The sequence below is a fragment of the Rhinopithecus roxellana genome, chromosome 10, assembly GCF_007565055.1.
Source record: "Rhinopithecus roxellana isolate Shanxi Qingling chromosome 10, ASM756505v1, whole genome shotgun sequence".
In the NCBI taxonomy this organism is placed as follows: Eukaryota; Metazoa; Chordata; class Mammalia; order Primates; family Cercopithecidae; genus Rhinopithecus; species Rhinopithecus roxellana.
In genome coordinates this window covers 57,427,443-57,453,552 of record NC_044558.1, presented here as the reverse complement: position 1 = coordinate 57,453,552, position 26,110 = coordinate 57,427,443, and the positions used below count along the sequence as shown (strand labels likewise).

General features: G+C 45.7%; 1 protein-coding gene and 1 pseudogene across 2 annotated transcripts; both read right to left on the bottom strand.

Moving 5' to 3' along the window:
* The window catches only part of LOC104670664, a 40,591-nt pseudogene extending 36,438 nt beyond the window's left edge, over nt 1-4,153 (bottom strand).
* A 2,298-nt stretch (nt 4,154-6,451) lies between these two features.
* Nucleotides 6,452-18,941, bottom strand: ATP5MC2 (ATP synthase membrane subunit c locus 2). 2 transcript variants are annotated; one of them, XM_010373886.2, is made up of 5 exons: nt 17,631-18,941; nt 14,178-14,247; nt 11,443-11,520; nt 10,721-10,914; nt 6,452-6,717 (listed from the first exon to the last, which is right to left on the bottom strand). In XM_010373886.2, the coding sequence occupies exons 1-5, from the start codon at nt 17,768-17,770 to the stop codon at nt 6,603-6,605; spliced, it is 597 nt and encodes a 198-aa protein (XP_010372188.1). In that variant the 5' UTR covers nt 17,771-18,941; the 3' UTR covers nt 6,452-6,602. The 2 variants fall into 2 exon arrangements, with proteins under 2 accessions (XP_010372188.1, XP_010372189.1); XM_010373887.2 differs by lacking the exon at nt 17,631-18,941 and adding an exon at nt 15,240-15,331.
* Between the last annotated feature and the right edge of the window lie 7,169 nt (nt 18,942-26,110).

Here is a 26,110-nt window from a genome sequence, read left to right as displayed (position 1 = left end):
ATGTGACACAGAACCTTGATTTTAGTGGCAGAAAGTCTATCTGGCCGGGAAAGGGAGGCTGGAAATATCAGGAGCTTGGTTTCTCTACATTCCAATTCCATGTATTCCACTCTCTCATTCCCTAGGCTTTCTCACATTTCCAAAAGTGAATCAAATAATCAAAATCCAGGGCAGATTTGGGCTTCTTCTTTTAAAGTCTGATCAGGTGGGTAGGATGAAAATAGTATTTTCTAGTGGGAGAAGTTGTTCTTTAGTCTTTAGTTTATTATTAACTCCAGCAGCACAGATGTCTCCCCCATGCCGCGAAAACAAAAGCAAGAGGGAGAAAAGAAAAGCCCAGAGTGGTAGGGTCTAATTTTAGTACTGGCAGAGAATCCTAGTGTTAAGTTACTTCTGGTAAACTGGTAACTAAGAAACAACAGAGATAAAGATAATTTTCACAATGTAGGTTTCCAAGTAGTTTTAAGACCTAATTTTGCTTATTTCCATGACATCTCAGGGAGGCAGATAAGGTGTCACCCATTTCACACAAGAGAAGGAATTGAAGCACAGGAAGAATTAACCAAAAGCCATTCCTGAGTGACTGGAACCCAGGATTCTGGGACTTTCAATCTGGTCAACTTCACAGGGCCAAGCTGTTTTCTGAAAAATTTATGGGTCTTTTGTACTGCACACATTTTCCCTGAGCTACATGTTCTCCCTATCTTAAATCCCTACTGACTATTCTGTTGCTAAGCGAGCTATGGGCTAGCTGTTTGTTACCCTTTGCAGCTATGTTTTGGAAACTTGAAGTCCCTACTCCAGATGTTGGGAGATGGGAGTGGAAAAGTCACAGGGATACAGAGGGGTTGCAAGTCTGTTTAGGCTCAGATACCATCCTGACACACACACACACACACACACACACACACACACACACACACACACACCCCAACCATCTCCCAGCAAGATATGCATAGTTCATTTCTGTAAAAGCAGCCACACAGTTCCTGGAAGGCTGTAATCCACTATGGTTAAAAATATCTATCTTGGGGACAGAGTCGAGCCAACCAAACAGCCTTCCCATAAACTCGGAAAATAAGCAGTGGGGTAAAATGAACCCAGTGGTAGGCAAAATGCTACCTATCTACAAGATAAGAGCAGAGATAGTAATAATAAGAAAAACAGATCAAGGCTGGGTGCGATGGCTCACACCTGTAATCCCACCACTTTGGGAGGCCGAGGCGGGTGGATCACCTGAGGTCAGGAGTTCGAGACCAGCCTGACCAATATGGTGAAACCCTGTCTCTACTAAAAATACAAAAATTAGCTGGGCGTGGTGGCATGATGTGTGGCTATAATCCCAGCTACTCGGGAGGCTGAGACAGGAGAATCGCTTGAACCCAGGAGGCGGAGGTTATAGTGAGCTGAGTTCGCACCACTGCACTCCAGCCTGGGCAACAGAGTGAGACTCCATCTCAAAACAAAAACAAAAACAAAAAACAACAAAAAAAACCCCCCAAAAACAAAAACCAGATCAATCACTTTCACTGAGAAATTTCAGAAATTGTCCAGATTTTGTCTTTCCCTCTCCTCCAATGGTATCCTGACCCCAGGAAGCAGTATAGTATAATGGAAGGAGCTTTGGACAAGGGTTCTTATACTGTTCTATCACTTCCTACCTAGATAACCTAGAAAATTAAGTCATGATTCTTTTCTCTTTCATTCTTGTTTTTTTCTGAGACGGAGTCCTACTCTGTCACCCAGACTGGACTGCAGTGGCGTAATCTTGGCTCACTGCAACCTCTCCCTCCTAGGTTCAAGCGATTCTCCTGTCTCAGCCCCCTGAGTAGCTGGGATTATAGGTGCACGCCACTACACCCAGCTAGTTTTTGTATTTTTAGTAGAGATGGGTTATCACTGTGTTGGCCAGTCTGGTCTTGAACTCCTGACCTCAGGTGATCCACTCGTCTCGGCCTTGAGAAGTGGTGGGATTACAGGCATGAGGCACCGCGCCCAGCCCTCTTTCATTCTTTTATTTTTTTTTGAGACAGAGAATTGCTCTGTCGCCCAGGTTGGAGTGCAGTGGTGCAATCTCAGCTCACTGCAACCTCTGAGTCCAGGGTTAAAGCGATTCTCCTGCCTCAGCCTCCTGAGTAGCTGGAATTACAGGCGTGTGCCACCATGCCCAGCTAATTTTTGTATTTTTAATAGAGATGGGGTTTCACCATGTTGGTCAGGCTGCTCTCAAACTCCTTATCTTGTGATCCACCTGCCCTGGCCTCCCAAAGTGCTGGGATTACAGGTGTGAGCTACCACGCCTGGCCTCATTCATTTTTTTAAAAAAACAGACAAGGTCTTGTGATGTTGCCCAGGCTGGTCTTGAAATCTTGTACTCAAGAGATCCTTCTGCCTCAGCCTCCCAAGTAGCTGAGATTATAGGTACATGTCACTCTGTCAGGCCCAATCATGATTCTTGAACCTGAGTCTCAGTTTTCTCATCTTTTAAAACACCAAGAAAACAAAACAAAACAACAAAAAACAAAAAACCACACATCTATTTCACATAAACAAAACATATAGTAACAGTATGGCATAAACTTAAAAAAAAATACTTTTTTTTTGAGACAGTTTCACTCTGTCGCCCAGGCTGGAGTGCAGTGGCATGGTCTTGGCTCACTGCAACCTCTGCCTCCTGGGTTTGAGCGATTCTCCCACCTTAGCCTCCTGAGTAGCCAGGATTACAGGCACATACCACCACACCAAGCTCGTTTTTGTACTTTTAGTAGAGATAGGGTTTTGCCATGCTAGCCAGGCTGCTCTCAAACTCTTGACATCAAGTGATCCACCCAACTCGGCCTCCCAAAGTGCTGGGATTACAGGCATGAGCCACTGCATCCGGCCAGGGTAGGACATTCTTTTTGTTTTTTGTTTTGTTTTGTTTTGGTTTTGGGTAGGACATTCTTAAGGGGTCGCTTAAAAAATTCTGCCCACCGTAGCACTTATTCAAAAGATGAGAAGAAATTATCTTTGGTGGTTGGGGGAAGAAGCAGGAATAAATTATCTCTAACTAACCATTTACACTAATAAGAGAAGCCAAGCATTTGGGATGAGAGGACTAACCTCATGCCTGGTATTCTATCCTTGTCTTCTGCCATTTCTAAAGTGGCTACTTTGATTACAATATGCTAATATTCACAGTGCCTTGAGATAAATGCTTAAAAATATATATGTATTTTTTGAGACAGAGTCTTGCTCTGTTGCTCAGGCTGGAGTGCTGTGGTGTGATCTTGGCTCACGGCAACCTCTCTCTCCTGGGTTCAAGCGTTTCTCCTGCCTCAGCCTCCCGAGTAGCTGGGACTACAGGCGCGCACCACCATACCAAGTTAATTTTTACATTTTCAGTAGAGATGGGGTTTCACCATGTTGGCCAGGATGGTCTCCGTCTCCTGACCTCGTGATCCATCTGCCTCAGCCTTCCAAAGTGCTGATTACAGGCATGAGCCACTATGCCCAGCCAAAAATAAATTTTAAGGATGGCTGAGGACAAAAAGATCTTCCTGTGTTTTACTTTTTCCTCATTAAATGGTGAGAACACCAAGATATCCAAGAATGTCTCCTAAGAATACATGTTGGAAAATGCATGCTATTTTGATATGGCCCAATAAAGACAAAGTTTTGGCTGGGCACAGTGGCTCACGCCTGTAATCCCAGCACCTTGGGAGGCCAAGGCAGGTAGATCACCTGAGGCCAGGAGTTCAAGACTAGCCTGGCCAACATGGCAAAACCCTCTCTCTAAAAATACAAAAAATTAGCTGAGCATGGTGGCACATGCCTGTAATCCCAGCTACTGGGGAGGCTGAGGCAGGAGGATCGCTTGAACCCAGGTGGTGGAGGTTGCAGTGAGCCAAGATTGTGCCAGTACACTCCAGCCTGGGCAACAGAATGCAACTCTGTCTCAAAAAAAAAAAAAAAAAGTTTAATTGCTCAGAACTTGAGGGACTAGGACAATATTCTCTACTCACTACTGTGATACTACTGCTTACTTTTTCTATTCCTGAATTATACATGAATACTCCTTCATCTCATCTGTGAGGAGACACAGAGCTGCCCTAGGTTCCCAGACACCAACTCAAGCCAAATTACCAGTGTTGTCCCTGGTCAGCTTTCTCATCCTGATGCTCTTAGAAGGCCTCAAACTATTAAATCCATCTTGAAAAGGAGGCTGGAGCATGGTTCTTCATTACTGTTTTTTAGCATTGAGGTGATTTTCAAAGGGCACCATTTGCTTCTAATTTTAGGATGGCGCAAACTTACTGATGTTCCTCCTGTGGTGCTGAAGAAACACAACTGACTCTTGTAAGAAACTGAGAAGAGGCCGGGCGCGGTGGCTCACGCCTGTAATCCCAGCACTTTGGGAGGCCGAGACGGGCGGATCACGAGGTCAGGAGATCGAGACCATCCTGGCTAACACGGTGAAACCCCGTCTCTACTAAAAAATACAAAAAACTAGCCGGGCGAGGTGGCGGGCGCCTGTAGTCCCAGCAACTCGGGAGGCTGAGGCAGGAGAATGGCGTAAACCTGGGAGGCGGAGCTTGCAGTGAGCTGAGATCCGGCCACTGCACTCCAGCCTGGGCGACAGAGCAAGACTCCGTCTCAAAAAAAAAAAAAAAAAAAAAAGAAACTGAGAAGAGGGAAGCAGGTCTTGCTGCCTTCAGCATCCTTGAGTTTTCTCTCTAGATGTCTTCTGGCCAGACTTTTTTTTATTTTTATTTTATTTTATTTTATTTTATTTTTTGAGACGGAGTCTTGCTCTGCCGCCCGGGCTGGAGTGCAGTGGCCGGCTCTCAGCTCACTGCAAGCTCCGCCTCCCGGGTTCACGCCATTCTCCTGTCTCAGCCTCCCGAGTAGCTGGGACTACAGGCGCCCGCCTCGTCGCCCGGCTATGTTTTCGTATTTTTTTTTAGTAGAGACGGGGTTTCACCGTATTAGCCAGGATGGTCTCTATCTCCTGACCTCGTGATCCGCCCGTCTCGGCCTCCCAAAGTGCTGGGATTACAGGCTTGAGCCACCGCGCCCGGCCTTTTTTTTATTTTTGAGATGGAGTTTCTCTCGTTACCCAGGCTGAAGTCCAATGGCGTGATCTCAGTTTCCCACAACCTCAACCTCCCGGGTTCAAGCAATTCTCCTGCTTCAGCCTCCCAAGTAGCTGGGATTACAGGCATGTGTCACCACACCTGGCTACTTTTGTATTTTTAGCAGAGATGGGGTTTCTCTATGTTGGTCAGGCTGGTCTCAAACTCCCGACCTCAGGTGCTCTGCCTGCCTCGGGCTCCCACGGTGCTGGGATTACAGGTGTGTCACCGCCCCTGGCCCAGACTTTTAAAAATTTTGATTCCAGGCCAGGCGTGGTAACTCATGCCTGCGATCCCAGCACTTTGGGAGGGGAGGCAGGTGCATTACTTGAGACCAGGAGTTTGAGACCAGCCTGGCCAACATGGGTAAACCTCTTTACTAAAAATAAAAATAAATAAATTAAAAAAAAAAAAACAAAAACCTAGCTGGGAATGGTGGTGCACGCCTGTAATCCCAGCTACTCAGGAGGCTAAGGCAGGAGAATTGCTTGAACCTGGGAGGCAGAGGTTGCAGTGATCTGAGATTGTACCACAGCAGAGTGAGCCTATCTCAAAAACAAATAAATAGATTTCAGTGAAGGATTTGGAATACATTTTTTGAGACAGTCTTGCTCTGTTGCCCAGGCTGGAGTGCAGTGGTGCGATCTCTTTTGGCTGAGGGTGGATGGAAACGAGAAAATAGCTTCATGGAGGTTAAATTTAAGTCTTTAGGGATAACAGAGTTCGAAAAAGAGGAAAGTGAGCAAAGATTCAGGGAAAGAAAGCAGAAATAAGCTGAGAAAGTAAAAGGCAGGAAGATACGGTAAAGACAGGAAAACATCTGAAAAATGACAAGTCACTTTAGGTAGTGTATGGGACTAATAACAGATAAAGCAGAGAAAGCTGAGGTGACTTTTTGAACCAGTAACTGATAAAACCAGTCTTATGCTTCAGGATGATTCACCTGGCAATGGTAGGCAGAAGTAAATGCTGTAGGTAGGAGACTGGAGGCAGAAGGTCAGTTAAGAGGTTCTTGCAATAGACAAGGAGGATGACAATGAGGGCCTGAGCCAGGAGAGTGACAGTAGAAACAGAAAGACTATTAGCCAACATTTTAAGTTAAAACTTGAAGTTGCCAACGACCCCAATCTTCCCAGGCAAGTAGCAAGCCATGCCAGGTGAAAATCATTTAAAATGTTATGGTATTTCAAATAAAGCTTTCCTGAAACAGAATTAAGAAAAAGCAAGCTCAGCCAAATCCATGTTGAATTTAGCACCATCACTACCCTTCGGGCCTTGTGCTCTCACCAAGGCACTCAGCCAACTGTGGAAAAGAAATATACACAGGAGACTCAAGAAACATATTATTAATACAGTATTTATTTGTCTTTTCTCTGTCAAACCCTGAGCCAACCACGTTCCCCAGGCTGCCTGGGAGGTATAGGAAAAGGAACACACAGGGCTGACCAGACACTGGAGAAAGAACTATGGGAGGTGGAGATGGCTCCTTCACATGGCGAAAAGGATGAGAAAGGCCACCATCAGGCAAAAGAGCCCCATGGCCTCTGAGAGGGCAAAGCCCAGAATGGCGTAGGAGAAGAGCTGTTGCTTCAGAGAAGGGTTCCTGGAGAAGGAGAGGAGAAAAGACTGAAATTCTAGTTCACACAAAGAAAACGACAAATATCTAAGATGGGCTCAGGGAGAATTCTCCTCTTTATCTTACATAAGGAAGCTTTTAGGGTAACACCATCAAGCCCAAATTCTTGCCCTGATTCCCCAAAGGCTCTATAAGAACTGAATGAAGGGGGAGCAGACAATCTAAAATCCTGTAACATGGCCCAGGTATAATCATGACCTTCTCTAATGGTTCACCCATCTCATTACCACAAATTAAGACCTCTTGGCCTAGACACTTAATATCCAGGGTCCAAATAGGATGGAAGAGGCATCCAGAGTAGAAGGGTCTATCTAGAGCAGTGTTTTCAAACTTAAAGCAGAACTCCAATATAGTAAACATCCAAAAGTCAAACTGCAATGGTACAAAAGTAGGGGAAATTTTAACGGCTTGGTCTCCCCTTTATTCACTAAGACATTCAGTCTCTGGGGCACATCCTCAGAATCCTAGGGATTTATGGAACACAATTAGAACACCACTCTTCTAGAAGACAAGAGAGTAAGAAAGACAGATTATGTTCTCTCATTTCAAATAGTCAAAACATTTGGGGCTTTAAGAAGCCACAAATGGGCTGGGTGCAGTGGCTCACCCCTGTAATCCCACCACTTTGGGAGGCCAAGGCAGGCAGATCACCTGAAGCCAGAAGTTGGAGACCAGCCTGGCCAACATGGTGAAACCCCGTCTCTACTAAAAGTACAAAAATTAGGCTGGGTGCGGTGGCTCACGCCTGTAATCCCAGCACTTTGGGAGGCCAAGACAAGTAGATCGCTTGAGATCAGGAGTTCGAGATCAGCCTGGCCAACACGGTGAAACCCTGTCTCTACTAAAAATACAAAACTTAGGCCGGGCGCGGTGGCTCAAGCCTGTAATCCCAGCACTTTGGGAGGCCGAGACGGGCGGATCACGTCAGGAGATCGAGACCATCCTGGCTGGCACGGTGAAACCCCGTCTCTACTAAAAATACAAAAAATTAGCCAGGCGTGGTGGCGGGCGCCTGTAGTCCCAGCTACTCGGGAGGCTGAGGCAGGAGAATGGCGTGAACCTGGGAGGCAGAGCTTGCAGTGAGCTGAGATCCGGCCACTGCACTCCAGCCTGGGCGACAGAGCGAGACTCTGTCTCAAAAAAAATAATAAAAATAAAAATAAAAATACAAAACTTGCCGGGCGCAGTGGCTCACGCCTGTAATCCCAGCACTTTGGGAGGCCGAGATGGGTGGATCACAAGGTCAGGAGATCGAGACCATCCTAGCTAACACGGTGAAACCCCGTCTCTACTAAAAATACAAAAAATTAGTCGGGCATGGTGGCAGGTACTTGTAGTCCCAGCTACTCAGGAGGCTGAGGCAGGAGAATGGCGTGAACCCGGGAGGCGGAGGATGCAGTGAGCCAAGACTGCACAGTTGTACTCCAGCCTGGGTGACAGAGTGAGACCCGTCTCAAAACACACACACACACACACACACAGAAACCAAAGATTAGCTGGGAGTAGCGGTGCATGCCTGTAATCCCAGTTACTTGGGAGGCTGAGGCAGAAGAATCGCCTGAACCCGGGAGGCGGAGGTTGTAGTGAGCCAAGACTGCACAGTTGCACTCCAGCCTGGGTGACAGAGCCAGATTCTGTCTCAAAAATAATAATAATAATAATAATTAGTCAGGCTGGTGGTGGGCACCTGTAATCCCAGCTACTTGGGAGGTTGAGACAGGAGAATCATTTGAACCCGGGAAGCAGAGATTGCAGTGGGCTGGGATTGTGCCACTGCACTTCAGTCTGAGAAACAGTGAGACTCCATCTCAAAAAAAAAAAAAAAAAAAAAGTTACAAATGGTTTATGGGGTTTATAAATTGAAGTAGTATGGATAAAGGACTCTCAATGTTGAAGGCCCATATATAACCTGTATTTCCCTTACTCTGATACCTCCAGAAGTCTTAATGGGTAAGGTAAATCAACACCAACATTTAACAGAATAGTGAATAAAGCAGCAGTCAGACTTCTTAATACAAATTCGTAAAAAGAACTCTATTTCCCAAACACATTAAGATAACTTGCTGGTCTCTAGAGGACTAATTTGGTTTTAACTTTGAGTTATCCAGAGCTGGGAGTACTAAACAGTCCCAGGCGTCAGAAACCAGGGGCTGGCTGCAGTGCCAGTTTTCCCAGGAGTGGCACAGGGAAATTCCCAGAGATGGGGAAAAACAGCAGTAAAGTCACTATGTTCACTGAGTCTCCAGAACAGAGAAGGTAAACGTTTTCTGTAAAGGGCCACATTGTAAATAATTTTAGGTTTTGCAGGCCACATAGTCTCTTTTCCTTTAAAAAAAAAAATGAAACCTTTTAAAAATGTGAAACTATTTTTTTTTGAGAAAAAAAAAAAAAAGAGTTTCACTCTTTCGCCCAGGCTGGAATGCAGTGGCGTGATTGCTACTCACTGCAACCTCTGCCTCCTGGGTTCAAGTGATTTTCCTGCCTCAGCCTCCTGAGTAGCTGGGAACACAGGCATCTGCCACCACGCCCGGCTAATTTTTGTATTTTTAGTAGAGAAGGGGTTTCACCATGTTGGCCAGGCTGGTCTCGAACTCCTGACCTCATAATCTGCCCGCCTCAGCCTCCCAAAGTGCTGGGATTACAGGCGTAAGGCACCACACCCGGCCATGAAATTATTTTTAGCTCAATCATACAAAAACAGGATAAGGCCCAGATTTGGCCCTTAGGCCTTAGTTTGCCAACACATGCTCTAGAACAAAGCTGTTCATAAAACTTTCTTCAATGACACAATGATATAAATATTCTTTTATATATATATATATGCATTTTTTTGTTTGTTTTTTTGAGATACAGTCTCACTCTGTTGCCCAGACTGGAATGCAGTGGCAACATCTTGGCTCACGGCAACCTCCACCTCCTGGGTTCAAGCAATTCTCCTGTCCAGCCCCCCAAGTAGCTGGGACTACAGGTGCCCATCACAACGCCTGGATAATTTTTGTATTTTTAGTAGAGACAGGGTTTCACCATATTGACCAGGTTGGTCTCAAACTCCTGATGTCAGGTGATCCACTCACCTTGATCTCCCAAAGTGCAGGATTACAGGCATGAACCACCTCGCCCAGCCTATATTTGTTTTTCTTTCTGCTTTTTTTCTTCCCCCCCAAAGTCTCACTCTGTCACCTAGGCTGGAGTATAGTGGCATGATCTTGGCTCACAGCTCACTGCAACCTCCACCTCCCAGGGTTCAAACGATTCTCCTGCCGCAGCCTCCGGAATAGCTGGGATTACAGGTGCATGCCTCCATGCCCAGGTAATTTTTGTATTTTTAGTAGAGATGGGGTTTCGTCATGTTGGCCAGGCTGGTCTTGAACTCCAGACCTCAAGTGATCCGCCTGCCCCAGCTTCCCAAAGTGCTGGGATTAGTGAGCCACTGTGCCCAGTCAAACATTCTATATTTGCATTGTTGAATATGGTAGCCTCTAGCCACATCTGGCTATTGAGCACTTGAAATATGGTTACTGTGACTGAAGAACTGAAAACCTAAACTATGTATTTTTAATTAATTAAAACTAAAATTCAGGCCAAGCACAGTGGCTCACGCCTGTAAACCTGGCAAGTTTGGGAGGCTGAGGTGGGTGGATCACTTGAGGTCAGGAGTTCGAGAACAGCATGGTGAAACCCTATCTCTACTAAAAACACAAAAATTAGCTGGGCATCATTGTGCGCGCCTATAATCCCAGCTACTTGGGAGCCTGAGGCATAAGAATCGCTTGAACCCAGAGGCAGAGGTGGCAGTGAGTTGAGATTACGCCACTGCACTCCAGCCTGGGTGACAGAGTGTGACTGTCTCAAAACAAACAACATGTAGCTAGTGGCTACAGAGTGGGATAGTATAGTTCTAGACCCCCAAATATTTTCTGACCTTTGGAAAGCATATCAGACAACCAGTGGAGGGCCCAATTTATCTTACCTGGCATAACCAATGATGAGGCTCCCAAACACAGTCCCAATCCCAGCCCCAGAGCCAGCCACCCCAACTGTGGCAGCCCCAGCTCCAATGAACTTGGCTGCTGTGTCGATGTCCCTTGAAATGGTGCTGGTTTGGAAGCTGCGGCTAGAGAGAAGTGAGGTAAGGGGACGTGAGACTGCCAAGCTGCTGAGGCTCTGTGAAAAAGAGGCAGATAGAAGGTAAAGTTTTTTGCTCTAGTAAGTTTTTTACCATTTAAAACCTTTATGCTGCCAAATCCCATTGTTTCTTCCCCAAACGGAAAACTGTTTAACCCCCTAAAATGCTGGCAAGCAGAACCTTATAATGTAGGATATAGACTTCAAATGCCTTTAAGATTCAGGTGTGGTCAAGAAGTGTAAGACTGAGGCCCTAGTCTATTCTTGCTGCCCCAAGGAGATCATCTTCCCAGGACTAAATGCTTCCAACTGAAGTCAGTTGACTAGGCCAAGTAATAGCAGTTAGCAGCAGTGCACAAGGGCATGTGCTACCAGTGGCAACAGCTGGAGCACTATAGCATACAGCGTATTAACATTCTCCATCTCCAACTAAAGCCCATGGCCTTGGCCATTCATGAATTTTAGCCTGTGATGACTATCCTCAGCATTCTACCTCCTGGTTCTGGCAGGTAACCTTCCCCACCCATCACCCCCCAAACCACAGTCCCAACTCCACCAGTAAGGTACCTCATCAGTCAGTATCTCCGGTCGTTTCAGCACCACTGCAGATAGCGGACGGCTCAGCAGCTGTGAGGTGCTCTTGACCTAGCAGGAATGATATACAGGGGCAAGAAGGTCAAGGAAGACTGGAGAGGAGTTTCAGAACTATGCCACGTTGTTATATCATCAGATAGGATTTTCTTTCCTCTGATGGCCTTCCCATCTTCATACATACGTTAGAATTCTGGATCATTCTTCCTTTTAGCAAAGTCTAAATTAAAGAACCACACCATTTCTCTTGCTTCTCAGACTTCGCTTTAAGGAAAGAAAGTCTACTTCCTTTTGGGCTACAAGGGAACATCCACCCTTGCTGTATCCTTTTATAGCTCTTGAGAATGAGAAGAAATTTAAGCCTCAGAAGCATTTGCCTCACTCAACAAGGGAGATATACACAGATGCTCCTCAACTTACCATAGGTTTATGTGCCAATAAATCCATCACACATTGAAAAACCATTTAATACTGCTAACCTACCAAACACCATAGTCTGGCCTAGCCTAGCCTTCAATGTGCTCAAAAAGCTTACATTAGCTTATAGTTAGGTGAAATCACCTAGCAACACAGTACACTGTAGAGTGCTGGTTGTTTACCCTTGTGATTGGGCAGGTGACTGGGAGCTGTGGCTTGCTGCTGAGTATTGCAACAGAGTGTTGTACCACACATTGCGAGCTTGGGAAAAGATAAAGATGAATAATTCTAAGTATGGTTTTTTTGTTTTGTTTTGAGACAGAGTCTTGTTCTATCACCAGGCTGGAATGCAGTGGCATGATCTCAGCTTGGCTCACTGCAACCTCCACCTCCCAGGTTCAAGCAATTCTCCCACCTCAGCCTCCTGAGTAGCTGGGACTACAGGCACCCCCCAACCACACCCAGCTAATTTTTGTATTTTTAGTAGAGACAGGTTTTCACCATATTGGCCAGGCTGGTTTTGAATTCCTGACCTCAGGTGATCCACCCACCTCGGCCTCCCAAGGTGCTGGGATTATAGGCATGAGCCACCACACCCACCCTAAAGTATGGTTTCTAATGAATACATATCATTTTTGCATCATCATAAAGTTAAAAAAAAAAACTTAAGTCAAATCATCTAAAGTTGGGGGCCATCTGTATGGGTAATGGTCAGCTCACAAGAAAGAAGCCAGTAACTTTCCCTGAACACATCCTTTTGGAAAATAGGAACAAAGATTCATGCTCAAAATTTATCTCCTTCTGGTAGCCTTTTCTGACTAACCCCAACCCAGTGACACCAAAACAGACACATGGTGATTAACGGCCAGGGCTTTAGGCATCAGATAAAGTGAGATTCAAATCTTAACTCTATTATCAGCAGTGTACTCTCAGGATAAGTCGCTTAAACCTTTCTAAGCCTGTATTCTCATTTATGAAATCAAAATATCATCTCTAAGGGTTGATTTGAAGAGTAAATGAGATTATGTATACCAATCAGTAAACTAACTCAGTGCGAAGGCACATGATAAATGCTAAATAAATGGTACTCCTTTTTATTTGTGAATGAACCAACCGCCTCCTCTAACTACTATTTAAAATATTTCTTCCATACTGTTGTTTCTCAGTCAAATACTTTTCCAATGTGTATTTATGTAAATTTTAGCTTCCTATCCAAATTTAAGTCCCAGAATGAACTCTTTAGCTCTGGCTCACTCAGGACAAGATCCTCCACACAGCGCATACTCAGTCCAAGTTATGTAATCTACTTATGTTTACCAATCTGGATGGCCAGTTTACATGACATATAGTTTCAGGAGTAGGAATAACTTGATCTTGGTCTAGATTCTCATCTCTATTCTTCTCCTAAGATGGCTGGGTAATAATTAACTGGCCACAGCCAGGCACGGTGGTTCATGCCTGTAATACCAGCAATTTAGGAGGCTGAGGAGGGCGGATCACCTGAGGTTGGGAGTTCAGGACCAGCCTGACCAACATGGAGAGACCGTCTCTACTCAAATCACGAGGTCAGGAGTTTGAGACCAGCCTGGCCAACATGGCGAAACCCCATCTCTACTAAAAATACAAAAATTAGCTGGGTGTGGTGGCAGGTGCCTGTAATCCCAGCTACTTGGAAGTCAGAGGCAGGAGAATCGCTTGAACCTGGGAGGTGGAGGTTGTGGTGGATCGCACCATTGCAACCTGGGCAACAAGAACGAAACTCCGTCTCAAAAAAAAAAAAAAAAAAAAAAAAAAAAAAAAAAAAAAAAAAAAAAAAGAAAGAAAAAAGAATTAACTGGCCACCAAGGGATATGGGGCAGGAGAGTATCTAGCAAGCATTCACTCTCTCCTGTTAGGCAATCATAGCAAAGGGCCTTCCCTCACCAAGAATCTTTCTTACTTATTTACTTATTTATTTTTTGAGACAGAGTCTTGCTCTGTCGCCCAGGCTGGAGTGCAGTGGTGCAATCTTGGCTCATTGCAACCTCCACTTCCTGGGTTCAAGCTATTCTCTTGCCTCAGCCTCCTGAGTAGCTGGGATTACAGGCACCCGCCACCACGCCCAACTGGTTTTCGTATTTTTAGTAGAGATGGGGTTTCACCATGTTGGCCAGGCTGGTTTTGAACTCCTGGCCTCAAGTGATATGCCCGCCTGGACCTCCTCTCCCCCAGCCTTGCTGTGAAGAACAAGATCTAATGGCAAGTGAGACAAGATGTCTCTCCTTTAAAACTCTCCCAGAAAAACAGGTACTCACCAAAGAGGGAGTGGAGACGAACTTGGAGCAGGCGAACATTTTCAGGGGGTGAGGGGCTGTGGCAGGAGAGCTGGAATTATAGAAGCAGTATTGTAAACACTCTCCTCATTCACTAAACTATATCCTTATTAGCAGAAAAGGGGCCCTAGAAAGCTTAACTGGCCCAGAAAACAGTGACTGACCTTAAGTCATCGGGAGAAATAGAATTAAAACCCTGAAGTCATGACTTCTTCCAGAAACCCCACACAGCTCCCAAGATTTTCTTATAAGCAAGTGACTTCCCCTGGTCTCAACAAGTGATCACTTGGGATTTGCAGTTGCTACACGAATTTTCCCAGAGTGTCTTTTGCCTAAGTTTTCCTTAGTTTTTATGCAAAACGAACCCTTCTCAAGACTTCATCATCTGGATCTTTAAAAGTGGCCCTTTAGGGTAGGCACGTGGTTCACGCCTGTAATCCTAGCACTTTGGGAGGCCAAGGTGGGCGGATCATGAGGTCAGGAGTTCAAGACCAGCCTGACCAACACAGTGAAACCCCATCTCTACTAAAAATACAAAAATTAGCCAGGTGTGGTGGTGCCTGCCTATAATCCCAGCTACTCAGGAGGCTGAAGCAGGAGAATTGCTTGAATCCAGGAGGCGGAGGCCGCAGTGAGCAGAGACCACACCACTGCACTCCAGCCTGGGTGACAGAGCATGAGTCTCAAAAAGACAAACAAAAAAGTTGCCCTTTCGTCTTTGTAGTTTTGGGAGATATTAGTTGAAGGCCAAGACACTGGAAGGTCTCCAACAATCTCTTTGCTGATCCCTGGAATTATCAGATTCCTCAAAATACTTCAATTTCCTGTATTAATAAGATGAGGAAGATCAAGGAGGAACTCTGCTATTAGTCTATCTAAAGGGTATTAGTGGCCAGGTGTGGTGGTTCACACCTGTAATCCCAGCACTTTGGGAGGCTAAGGCCGGCAGATCACGAGGTCAGGAGTTGGAGACCAGCCTGACCAACATGGAGAAACCCCGTCTCTACTAAAAATACAAAATTAGTCGGGTGTGGTGGTGCATGCCTGTAATCCCAGCTACTCAGGAGGCTGAGGCAGGCGAATCGCTTGAATCCGGGTGGCAGAGGCTGCGGAGAGCCAAAATTGCGCCATTGCACTCCAGCCTGGGCAACAAGAGGGAAACTCCGTCTCAAAAAAAAAAAAAAAAAAAAAAGTATTAAATTGTGTCTCCCCAAGATCTAAAGAAGTCCTGACACCCTATAGGTAACTAAGTTGGTAGAAGTGAACTTACCTGAAACAGAAGGTGCGTTAAAAACCTAAAGGCAGGGTTTCTCCAAGAGAAGTGAGAAGCCCATCTGAACCAGAATTATCTGGGTGGTGTATGTATTAAAAAATGCATATTCTTGGGTCCAACTTGGACCTTCCTGGTCAAGATCTGGGGGAGCTAGGTTCAGTGGCTCAATCCTGTAATCCCAACACTTTGAAGAAGCTGGGGCGGAAAGGTAACTTGAAGTCAGGAGTTTAAGACCAGCCTGAGCAAATAGCAAGACCTCGGCTCTACAAAAAATAAAAGTAGTCAGGTGAGGTGGAAGTGCACCTGTAGTTCCAGCTACTCCAGAAGCTGAGGCAGGAGGACTGCTTCAGCCCAGGAGTTGGAGGGTTCAGTGAGCTATGATCATGCCACTGTACTTCAGTATGGGCAACAACGTGAAACTCCGTCTATAAACAAACAAAAATGATCTCTTGGAATAAGGCTCAAGTGCCTGTATTCCAAACAAGTTTCCCAGATGATTATTATATATACTTAATGCAAGAGCGTGACCTTAAACCCAGTCTTGAAACTGCAGTACTGGTAGAGGATAGACTTGAACTTGGATCTTTTAAGTTACATGCTTTCTAATGTCACAGGCTGAAATACTCAGTGAATGCTTAGGCCTATCAAATGCCACTTCCTTAAATGAACTGAACTCAGATTGTCCCAGGTTAAAACACTTCTGAATCCAAGATCTTAATTGCTTTTGTAGTGACAGTGTCATTATATAAAAAATTTTGTTGCCCAGGCTGGTGTGGAACTCCCGGGATCAAACGATCTTCCCACCTTGGCCTCCCAATGTTGGGATTACAGGTATGAGCCACCACACCCAGCCTTAATTACTTTTAGGTTAATGGATGTCTTCAACTCTTGTCCTATCTAGAACTCTGATTTTTGCCTATAGGTAACTCTAACCCAATTTTGCTGCTGTACTATTCACGTTTTCTTGGGTAAAAATCCAATAGTTCTTTAAGGCTTTTAGAAAAAGAAGGGGTGGTTTTTTCTAAGGGAATTATACCATATTATCATCTTTGTAAAATGCAACTCTTAGGGAGATTAAGTATGTTCATTTACAAATTAACATACACAGAGTTTAATGTGGTGCTAGCATGTAACAAACCCACAACAAAGGGTGGCAATTAAGTGATCCCACCATTGGCTATCTAATCATGGCAAGTCTGCAATTGTTAGCCTACAACTTGGGCAAAGGTACTATCCGGAATCAGAACTCCTAAATCATCACGGGCTTTTTGCTCAGTGTAGATGAGTCACAGGGGTGGTGACTTAACTATTCCTTTCCTTAAACCATCTTTTCCCTTTAACAGCAGAATCTGCGGAGGTTAATTAATCCTTGACAGGAAGGCTGGCAGGCAGGGACTCATGCTGGCCCCACTAGCTTGGCCTTACCCCACCTTTCCGGGCCTGCTGCCTCAACAGAAACCCTCATCTCTAGCCCACCACTTGTGACTTTTCCAACTTCACCAGCGTACTAGGATGCGAGAAACGTACTGGTAAATAACTAGTGATTCCAAAGCAACCAGCCTCTCTCTTCGGCCTTAGCTATTCCAAGCCACAACCTGACGGGAGGCGATGTTTTGGCTTTTTTTTTTCACCCCCACTTCTAACATGTTCAAGGTTTACTTTTTAAATTGAGGGGTGCTGACTAGAGGGATTGGTGACTTTAGACGATCCACTATCTCCATTGCTCGGAGCACCTGAGGTCCTGGGGCCGAAAGTCTGGAGACTTCAGAATAAAGAAGGCACAAGTCAGGATGAGAAGAGAAAGCAGAGATAAGAGGGGAGGGCCTGGGGGCTGTGACAATCTGAAACGGCCAGAGGCCGAGAAAAGCGTGTCTGTAGGGGCTGGGTGGAACAGGTGAAAAGCAGCACTCCAGGATCTAACTTTGGCCAGCTCCAAGGCACCCTCCCCCAACAAGACATCCAAGATGGCGCCAGGCCCGCGCGGTTGGAGGTCACCAGCACGCGGAAGACGCAGTTCTAAGGCGCAGGGGTAGCGGGAGCCAGGGAGGAAGCGAGGACAAGGGTGGGAGCAAGCAAGGTAAAAGCCTCAAAGCATCCGTGCGAGGTGGGGTGTCCCGCGCGCGTGCGCGGCGCACAGAGGGCACTAGGTCCCAAGGCCTTACCTTCTCCCAGCGCAGAGAAGACAGAGAGGGGCGGAGCAGCGGGAATAGCGAAAGGAAGGCTCAGCGCATGCGTGACCTGGCCCAAAGAGTCGCTCCACCACGGATAGAGTGATTGCAACACAGAGGATCAGCTCAGGCATCACAGCGCCGCCTGCCAGGGCTGTGGCGGTATCCGGCCAGTTGCTCCACCTGGCGTTCGAGAGGAGAAACTACAGCGAGTGCCGACAGTGCAGAAATGAGGCCAACTCCTCAGAGTAAGCGGATCCGTAACGTGGCCGGCGGTTCGGTCGGTACCACGTTTGGGATCGCGGACTTGCGTCCCCTTTCCGAGCATGCGCAGTCACACTGCCAAAACAAAACTCCTACTCACAATTCAGTGTTAACATACAGTCAGGAATGGGGTTCAGTGCCTAAAATGCAGCAGGAGGAAGATCTTGGGAGTCCTGCTTTCTGTCGCGCCGGGGCCCTGGCATCACTGGATGGCAAACTGGCTCAATGGGCGAATAGTCAGCAAAATGCCGCAGCTGCTTCTGGTGACTTCGCCCTTTCCCCCCCGCTTCCCGTTTCCTCGTTTCCACTCCGGTGATAAACCATGAGAAAAGCAGCAACAGCGAGCCAGAAGATAGGGCTAAATATGATCCGAATCTCTCTTTCCTGGCTCCTGGGACAGTCTAGGAATAACGGGCACCCGCGACCCGCTGTAATGTTGCGAGGTCACTCCAGGCTTACCCGAACCTCTGCCCAGGTTTCAACTACGCGAGTTGGGATAAGCAGCGCCCCACTCCCCCGCCCCCATGCTCTCCTGAACGCCCGTCTTCTCTACCCTTTCGCTCGCCCTTCCCCTGATGGAAGGAGGTGGGGGGCTTCCTGGCCCTCATCTTTCCTAAGCCTCCTTGTCTCCCAGACAGGACCTGCCTTGCCCTTTGGAACAGGGCGACAAGGCCTATCCAGTTCCAAACTCCTGCCGTCCCTGCGTCGTGCTTGAACGCAGCACGAGAAAGACGGGAAAAACTCACCAAACCCCATAAAAAATAAAAAATAAAAAGAAAGCCGCGGTCGTAAATAAAGGCAAATCCGCCACCCTCTGAGGGGCCGTTTGTCCTCCCCTCCTTGGCCCCGTCCTTCCCGCCGCCCCCTCCCGGCTCCCGGGCCCCGCGGCGCCCCGGCCCCGAGCTCCTCCATTTAATCGGATTTGGGAGAAGGGGAGGATAAATCACGGCAGCAGCTTTACGGTCCCGGAGGAGAGGCGAGCCGCAGCCAGGCACACCCCGGTCGGCGATAAAAACCGCCGCTGAAAGCCCACGGAGCAATTTCCCGGGACCCCGAGCGACGCCATTACAGGAATGTAATTTTGCCCGGATGAGGCCCCGAGTTTAATTATCCTCGCGGAGGAATTTCAATGCGGCCAATCCATCTTGCAGGCGGGCGGCAGAGGGATTTATATGGGCCCGTTATTTCACACCGATCCTCCATCTGCATTTTTATGGCCCTGAGCTCCTGAAAGGGAGGGTAAAGAGTGGGGAGAAATAGGAGAAGCAGGCGAGAAGAGGAGGGTTGTGGGCTGCCCATCTTTCCTAAATTCACGTTTCCAGCTCTATTAGGATTCTCACAGGTTCTTCTGAAATCCCCAAATCTCCAGTTCTAGTTGTTGATTGCGCCCCGAGCGGGTAGGTAGGTGGGAAATGGAACTGGGATCCTTGGGAATCAATCAACAGGTATTTATCAAGTACCAAGTGGTGCCAGGCACTGTGGAGATGCTGTTAGGAGAAAGACAGGCTAGCAAAGACACAAGTTTATCCCCTGAGGTCTCCAGACATCTCCACTCCCACCAAAACGGAATTCTTTTAAGCTGTCGGCTTCACATCCTCAGTGGCAGAGAAAGTCCACCGTTCTTAGGGGCCACCACCCCCAAACGGCTGTTGCAGCTGTTGCGACAATTTGGACACTCAGATATGGCTAACAATCCCAGAGGAGGATCAGAGAAGGGGCCTGAGAGAAAGCTAAAGCTGGCTCTTTCCAAAAGTTACAGCCTGCGATGTTTAACACTCCCTTACCCTCATAGAATAATGGGTTCTGCGTTCAGACAAATCTGGGTTCCCAAATCGCTGTGTGACCTTGAGCTAGCTGTTTAACCCCGTTTAAATCTATTTCCTCCTGTGTAAATTGGGAAGAATAATAGTACTTACCACACAGTCAATATTGGGATAATACATACAAAGCTTTTAGCAAGGTACTTGGTACCCAGTAAGAGTTCAGTAATTGCTAGAATCAAAATCATCATCGTCAGCACCACCATCACCACCACCACCATTACCATCACCACCACCATCATCACTGCTTCTATAGTTAAGGGTATTGCAACTCAATTCTGCACTGCTACCTATATAACTGTTTATTGCAAGGTCCTTGAGATAATATCTCCTGAAAGAGACTCAACTACACTTTAAAAACGGTTTCACCTGCATAAATCATACAAAACAAGTTATTTTACTTGCTGGTGAGTGGAGATCTGAGGGGAGGCTGAGAATCCTGGGACTATTACTACGAGACTTGAAGCAAGAAATCAAATCCGCAAGGGAGCAGTGAGGCTACAAAAAGGAGGTTTGTAAGGGGAGGGGTGAATTTGAAGACAACAAAAGATCCAAGAGAAGCTTAGCTGAAGGTCGGGTGATCTTCTTAACTATGGGCTTGGGGAAGGGTCCCTCTTTCACTTCACAAAGGGAAAACTGGGGTCCAGGAAGGAAAGGGTGTGGAGAGAGAACTATCCTTTCCAATCAGTCCCTTTCTTTTCGCACCAGACCATATAACAAGGTTGGCCTGATTGGCCAGTTTTTTTTAATGACTGTGAGTGGCAGATTCTGACTGGTTGGCAGCCTCCCTGCACAGTGGTGACGAAGAAATGAGATTGATCTTTTCTTTCTTAGGATTGGTTAACAACCCTCAGGGGAGGCCAGAGACTCATTTTAATTGACTGGATAGGCTAGGAGAGAGGTTCAGCTTCTCTCTTATCGAAAGTCCAAGTGTCCTTTTCTACAAAGGTCACCAAGGAAGGGTTTTGATTGGTTTATATATGTTTCTTTGGACAAGAAGCCATAGCTTAGAGCAGAAAAATCAAGATAATCGTGCAGTCATGCCACAATGAGAAAGAGCCACAGAAAGAAACAGTAGTGATTTTAAAAACGGGAGAGAGAGAGGGAGAGAGACAGACACCAGGGCACAGAGAAATGCAAAGAAAAGAAAGATATTGCTAGAGAGAAGAGGAAGGGTTTAAATGGTTTGATTTCCATTCCTGATGGCTTAAGATGAGGATACTTTATGATGTGTTTTGCTAGATGTACATGTTGCCACCAAGTGGCATGGATAGAACAGCTGTCTTCCAGGCAGGAGACTGGGAGTCTAGTCCCAGCCCTGCTACTAAATAGTTGAATAGCTGTGCAAGTTACTTCATCTCTCGAAGCTTCAGTTTCCTCATTTGGAAGGATCAGGGAGAGAAGTAGATGATCTCTAAGATTCCATCCGGTGTTAACTTCCCAGGATTCTCTTTCTTTCTGCTAAACAGGCACTTTCTTGCAAGTTAAAGTGGAGCCTTTGCACTGCCAATACTTCTTACATATTCAGCTTCTCTATTTATTTGTGATTGTTAATTTCAAGCTCCTGGGCTGCGATGGGCTGGTGGGAACTGACTGACAGATTTTCTACTTTTCCTTGCTAAATCAGTTCCCTAAGACATCAGGACTGTGAGACACCGGCAAACCTCCCTACTTCTAGAGAAAGAAAACAGTAGATAAAGGAAGGGAAAGGATCACTGGTATCCAGGCTTCTGAGGGAGGAATCAGTGGGAGAGATGGTGGCAGAGGGATGGCCAAAAAGTTTTTGCTGGGGAAGAACTTCAGCTTCCTTTGAATTTGTTTATTTTTAATTTATTTTTATTTTATTTTATTTTTTGGAGACAGGGTCTTGTTCTGTTGCCCAGGCTGGGGTACAGTGACACGATCGTGGTTCACTGTAGCCTCGACCTCCTGGGCTCAATTGATCCGCCTGCCTCAGCCTCGCAAGTAGCTGGGACTACAGGCATGCGCCACCATGCCAGCTAATTTCTGTATTTTTTGTAGAGATGGGGTTTCACTATGTTGCCCAGGCTGGCCTTGAACTCCTGAGCTCAAGTGATCTGCCTACCTCAACCTCCCAAAGTTCTGGGATTACAGGCGTGAGCCACCATGCCCGGCCACAACCAATATTTATTGAGCATCTACTATGTGCAAAGTATTGTGCTACGTATTGTGAATGGGTATTAAAAAGGAGAAAACATACTCCTTTGTCTTCATAAATTTAAAATCAGTAAGAGAGACATGTACACATATAACTATAATATGCAGCAGGATTTAATAGGCTATATGAGTAATAGGAGTTGTGGAAGCAGTATAACTTCCAGCTAGAATAATCAAGAGGGCAACATAATTAAAGTAGGTTTTTTCCTTTTAAGAAAATTAGCTGGGCGTGGTGGCTCATGCCTGCAATCCCAGCACTTTGGGAAGCCGAGGCAGGGAGATTGCATGAGCCCAGGAGTTTGAGACCAGCCTGGGCAACATAGCGAGACCCAATTGCTACAAAAAATAAAAACAAAACGTTTGAAAAAAGAAAATTATGAAATATTTGATTCATACAAAATAATGCAAGTAATGTATATCCACTTATTCAACACATGTATTTTGAGTATCTACTATGTGCTAGGCACTGTTTTTGGTGTTGGGGACACAGGCGTGAACAAAGCAAGACAACTTTTCCAGAACTGACATTTTATATAAACTATGAAGCTTAGTAATAAAAGGAACACCCATTAGACCACACCCTAATTTTTTTTTGAGGGGGGATGGAGTTTTGCTCATGTTGCCCATGCTGGAGTGCAGTGGCATGATCTTGGCTCACTGCAACCTCCACCTTCTGGGTTCAAGCAATTCTCCTGCCTCAGCCTCCCAAGTAGCTGGGATTACAGGTGTGCACCACCACAGCTGGCTAATTTTCTATTTTTAGAAGAGACGGAGTTTCACCATGTTTGTCAGGCTGGTCTCAAATTCCTGACCTTAGGTGATCCACCAGTCTTGGCCTCCCAAAGTGCTGGGATTACAGGCATGAGCCACTGTATGCAGCAGCATGCCCTAATTTAAGAAAAGAAAAAGAAAAAAGGCCAGGCACGGTAGCTCATGTCTGTAATCCCAGCACTTTGGCAGGCCAAGACAGCCGTATCATTTGAAGTCAGGAGTTCAAAATCAGCCTGGCCCACGTAGTGAAACCCCATCTCTATTAAATATACAAAAATTAGCCGGGCGTGGTGGTGGGCACCTGTAATTCCAGCTACTCAGGAGGCTGAGGCAGGAGGATTGTTTGAGCCTGGGAAGCGGAGGTTACAGTGAGCACAGACTGTGTCATTGCATTCCAGCCTAGGTGACAGAGCAAGACTCCATCTCAAAAAAAAAAAAAAATTCCCAATACTACTGAAGGGCCCCATGTGGCTTCTCTTCTGTGCTAATCCCTGAATCTTGTATTTACCATTTCCTGTTTTTTCTTTTTCTTTTTTTAACTTGTATTATTTATTTTGTCTTTCCTTCTTTTTAAAAAAACATTCTAAGAGTGATATAATACTGTTTGTAGATATCTTTGACTTGCCCTTTTCATTCAACATTATGTTTTGTTCGACATTATTCAACATTATGTTTCATCTATGTTGATGTATATAGTTGTAGTTTATTCATTTTCATTGATGTATAGTAACCCACCAATTTATTGACTAATTCTCCTCTTAATGAATATTTGGGCTTGTTTTCATCTTTTTGCTATTACAGACAATGCTGCCTGGAACATTTATGAACATGTCTCTGTACATGTGGGGAAGAATTTCTTCAGGGTATATGTATAAAAGGGAATTATTTCTGGTAAGACAGGAAATAAAAAAAGAAAAATTCAAAAAAGGAAATTTCTGGGTTTTAAGATATGAATATCTTCAACTTTTCTAGAAAATCTCAGATCTCAGTTGGTTTTCTTTTTTTTTTGAGCTGGAGTCTCGCTCTGTCACCCAGGCTAGAGTGCTGTGGTGCAATCTTGGCTCACTGCAATCTCCGCCTCCTGGGTTCATGCCATTCTCCTGCCTCAGCCTCCGGAGTAGCTGGGACTATAGGCGCCCGCCACCACGCATGGCTAATTTTTTTTTTGTGTGTGTGTTTTTAGTAGAGACAGGGTTTCACTGTGTTAGTCAGGATGGTCTCAATCTCCTGACCTTGTGATCTGCCCACCTTGGCCTCCCAAAGTGTTGGGATTACAGGCGTGAGCCACTGTGCCTGGCTCAATTTGTTTTCTAATACTTAAGTGCACCAAAGTATATAAGAGTTTCAATTGCTACCCTATCCTTGCCAACACTGTATTTAGTCAGTTTGTTGGGTATAAAATGGAATTTTATGGCCGGGCGCGGTGTCTCATGCCTGTCATCCCAGCACTTTGGGAGGCTGAGGCAGGAGGATCACGAGGTCAGGAGATCAAGACCATCCTGGCCAATATGGTGAAACCCCGTCTCTACTACAAATACACTAATTAGCTGGATGTGGTGGCACACACCTGTAAGAACACGCCACTGCACTGCAGCCTGGTGACAGATCGAGACTCCATATCAAAAAAAAAAGGAATTTCGTGGCGATTTGAATTTATATTTCCCCCATTGTTGATGAGATTAAGTGGTTGAGAATCTTTTCACATATTTACTGGCCATTCGTGTTCTGACTTCTGCAAAATGCCTAGTCATGTATGTCTTTTGCCCATTTGCCTATTGGGTTATTTGTTATCTTCCTATTGATTTTTAGGAATTAACAAATATATGTCCTGGTACTGATCCTTTGTTAGTGGCAGTTTGTGGAGGGGTTGGGATTTTAGTAGAAGATCTAAGGATGGATGATTTCAGTTCTAGCTCAGTCTTTATTGAGTTGGATTAATTAATTCTTAATTCATTCATCAAATATTTATTGAATGTCTAGGCAGACATCATGCTAAATACTGAGAATACAAATATCTCCCACATTTGCGTATTCCTTACCACTTCCAAAATCTAATTTGGTCCAAACCACTGACATCTCTTGCTGGGCCACTACAATACTTCCTAGCTGATCTCCTTGATTCCGATTTGGCCTGGCCACAGTCTACACTCCACAGAGTGAGTAGCTAAACTGGTCTTTTAAAAGATGGATCAGCTCGAGCCCATGAGTTTGAGGCTGTGGTGAGCTATGATTGCACTACTGCACTACAGCCTGGGTAACAAAGCAAGACTCTGCTTCTAAAAAATAAAAATTAGAGGAAAATATAGATTGGATCTTGCTACTTAAAACCTTCTAATAGTTTTATAGTACTTGTAGAAAAAATTCAAGGGTCCAGCTACAATAGGCTGTTACTGAACTTCAGATACAGCAAAGATTTTCTCACTCAGGACCCTTGCTATTACCTCTGCCCGGAACCTTCTTCCCCCAGATTATGCCTTGGCTGACTCTCTCATTTCATTTAGGCCTCATCTCTGATATCTTCTCCTCAGAGAGGAATTACCTGACCACACTCTCTAAATAGCCATCACCCTGTCTTCTTTATCCCTTTATACTTCCTTATTTTTCTTTTTAGCACTTATCATATGTAGTTTTATTTTTATTTTTTAAAAATTTTATTTATTTGTTTATTTATTTATTTATTTATTTATTTAGTTAGTTAGTTAGTTAGTTAGTTAGTTTTGAGATGGAGTTTTGCTCTTGTTGCCCAGGCTCGAGTGCAATGGCATGATCTCGGCTCACTGCAACTTCCGCCTCCCAGGGTCAAACAATTCTCAAGCCTCAGCCGAGAAGCTGGGATTACAGGCATGCACCACCATGCCCGGCTAATTTTGTGTTTTTAGTAGAGATGGGGTTTCACCATGTTAGCCAGGCGGGTCTCAAACTCCTGACCTTAGGTGATCTGCCCGCCTTGGCCTCCCAAAGTGCTGGGATTACAGGCTTGAGCCACTCCACTGGCCTATTTTTACTTTTTATCGCTTTTACCCCACTAGAAGATAAGCTTCCCTAAGGCAGGGACATTGTATCCCCAGCTGTATCCCCAGCATTTAGAATAGTACCTGGCACATACTAGGCTCTCAACAGAAATTTTTTTTTTTTTTTTTTTTTTTTGAGACGGAGTCTGGCTCTGTGGCCCAGGCTGGAGTGCAATGGCCGGATCTCAGCTCACTGCAAGCTCCGCCTCCCGGGTTCCCGCCATTCTCCTGACTCAGCCTCCCGAGTAGCTGGAACTACAGGCGCCCGCCACCTCGCCCAGCTAGTTTTTTGTATTTTTTAGTAGAGACGGGGTTTCACCGTGTTAGCCAGGATGGTCTCGATCTCCTGACCTCATGATCCGCCCGTCTCGGCCTCCCAAAGTGCTGGGATTACAGGCTTGAGCCACCGCGCCCGGCCCCAACAGAAATT